The sequence below is a fragment of the Olea europaea genome, chromosome 14 (genome assembly GCF_002742605.1).
Source record: "Olea europaea var. sylvestris chromosome 14, O_europaea_v1, whole genome shotgun sequence".
Classification (NCBI taxonomy): Eukaryota; Viridiplantae; Streptophyta; class Magnoliopsida; order Lamiales; family Oleaceae; genus Olea; species Olea europaea.
This window is the reverse complement of record NC_036250.1, coordinates 886219-888953: the sequence shown is the minus strand read 5'-3', so window position 1 is coordinate 888953 and position 2735 is coordinate 886219. Positions and strand designations below refer to the sequence as shown.

Genomic DNA, 2735 nt, shown 5'->3' with positions numbered 1-2735 from the left:
TATTAAATTATAATTTAATAAACAACCAAATATGCAAGCCACTTCAAGAGTAACTTCAATTTAGTACGAAATAGGCATTCACTAGTAATACAGGGTCAAACACTACAGTGCACGTATGGAAAATTTCTGTGTTCTTCAAAATTATAGAGTTATTGGAATATCTAAGAGCCTTAAAAAATGAACAGTAAAATTCTAGATTAGTTTCTTCTTCTGAAAGTAGCGCTTCAAATACAACAATTGAAAAATCGAAACCACAATGCAGACACCAAGGGACAGGATACTTAACCAAGCCACTCTAGCATTTGTTTTCTCACTCACTTCCCTCATCTCCGCTTCCCTGCAAGCGAAAAGGACATATAAGTAATTCAGTTTGACTTTTATTAATTACCGTTGCATTTTAACGATAAAAAGGTATTATTACAAAGTCCAAACACGAGTTTCAAAAAATATCTACCTACTACTGAATATTTGAAAACCAACTAGAAATCATTCGTATTCTATTCTTGAAGAAAAAGGGGCTTCATTAGGATTCATTATATTGCAATATCTGGAATATACACCAAAAGCTATTTATGAGATTATAAGAAGATGCTTTTGGACCTGTTTAAATAATTTTTTCAAAAGTGTTTGGCATGATTAGAAGAGTTTTTAAGGAAGTAGGCCAAATGCAACTTCCTCTAGAAGCTTTTCTATAAAAAACAGAAATAGATGTAGAGTTATTTGGAAGCAATATAAAATGAAAAAATAACTAGTAAACAAAATAATCTTCATCCTAAAAGTAGTTGTATAACTGTGGTTTATACTCTATTGAGAAGAGTTCGTCACTATTATCATGTTTGGTGTATGTTAATCGGGCCTAAACCTCTGAAATTCTTACATGAAATGCCAGTTTCAATGCCTAAATCTCCGAAATTCTTTCATGAAATAATTGCATTAATTTAAATCCAAGATCTCACGGTTCTCAACATAATAAGTAGCTATTTGACAAAGATAGTCGACTATTTATATAGCAAATTTGAACAAAATAAATTTCATCCCCTAATCCTCCAAAAAAATATGGCATATTGACAGCACACAACTGCCTGCATAATGAGAGGACGAAGAAGTAGAATAAATTCAAAATTTAAAGAACTTAAAGATAATAATCAGGCAAAACAACTCTTGGAGAGATGATAAAGAAAAGAACATAATGGATACTTGAACTGTGAATTACCTGTCTTTCAGATAGATTAAATTTTCGTGGATTGCTTCCACAGCTCCTTCAAGCTTCTGTAACTCAAGTTCTAGACCCTAAAGGAAAAAAATAATTGTCCCAAGAATGTAGAGGAAGAAAAAAAAATATATGACATAAGTGTTTAGAGAGACGGATATTATTATCACCGCTATTGTAATCAGGTTAATAAAATAACGACCACAGTTTTGAGGATAAACTTACATCAATTTTTTCTTTCTTTGCAACTGAATCCCAATCCTTGGCAGTGATTCCAGTTTTCCACTCAAGACCAACACTCATACTCCTATCTCCTTGATGACTGTTATCAATCCAGAAGCATGCCAAGTAGTTGCCAGACTCAGTTGTCGTGAAGGCGAATTGACCATGGGTGACATTTTCTTGGTGATAAAGGTTGTTACCGTATGGTGAAGTAACCTAATAAAAATGATTCAAGTATTAGACTTCCACTAGGTTCTAAGACAAAAGTATTTTTAAAAATTATTTGCAACTTCACTGTTCAACCAACACAGAGCTATGCAAGTATGATGCAGTGCATATGAGGGAAACTTTTAGGTTTCTGATTTCCCTTTCCCAATAACAGCGCTAAGTTAGCTGAAAATTTGATACTAAAACAATTAAATAGGAAGTGGCACAACTACCAAAGTGAGACCAAAATGAAATAAATAAATATGTTGTCATTTCGATGTATTTGAAAATCCTCACAAAATTTTTCCATCATCAACCAAAATTACAAGCCTTTCTCTCGAACCTGGTTTAACAATTTATACCAGTCAAGGACCTAGAACATGCAGTATAACCATACTATCAATCCCTCCCTTGTAAAACTCTTAAACCTCTCCCCCCCTTCCCCCACACTAAAAATAGCGACATTTTCAAGGTCATTCTAGGAAATCTCAGAAGATTTAAAAGGGAAAAACTTTCAAGTTTCCTAACTACAAGGTTGAAAATCTAAACTAATTCTCCATGAAACTATGACAAAGCTTTAGTTGAGTATCCTCCAAGTACCTCAAAACAATTCTTTTTCTAAAAGTGAATTACTATTTTGTGCAAACAAATTGACAGAAGTCACCACTTTCGATGCCTCGCGTGCATTTTCTGTGAAATCTCTTGCCAGTTGCCACCTCCATAAAGAACCATGGATGCATCTCATCATGAACACAACCACGTATAAAACACACCAATTTTCTCATCATGAACACAACCACAAATAAAACAAACCAATTTTCTCTCTATATATAGTAATTAGTAATGGTACAATCGCCATAGATCCAAATCATTTCCATTACTCCTCTTACTTATCATTTAGAACTTACGGTGTGTTTGATTGAAAAATCTTCCATGGAACAATTTTTTCCCTCAAAAGTATTTTCTAACCTTTGAAAATATGCCTAGTTTTCCTTATTTTTGAGGAAAACATATTCTTTATGGAGAGGTAGGTTTTTGTTTTCCTCAAAACAAGGAAAACATATTCTTTTCTAGGAAATAATTTCCATGCTAATCA

The 2735-nt window shown here is 33.1% G+C and overlaps 1 protein-coding gene across 1 annotated transcript in view; it reads right to left on the bottom strand.

Moving 5' to 3' along the window:
* LOC111408693 (transmembrane emp24 domain-containing protein p24delta3-like) overlaps positions 1-2735 on the bottom strand; it is a 9339-nt gene continuing 6604 nt past the window's right edge. The window contains exons 2-4 of the mRNA XM_023038444.1: positions 1436-1648; positions 1214-1290; positions 1-337 (exon numbers count right to left, since the gene is read on the bottom strand). Of these exons, the coding sequence (XP_022894212.1) occupies positions 193-337; positions 1214-1290; positions 1436-1648 (435 nt within the window). The 3' untranslated portion in view covers positions 1-192. The remainder of the gene's footprint in view (positions 338-1213; positions 1291-1435; positions 1649-2735) is intronic.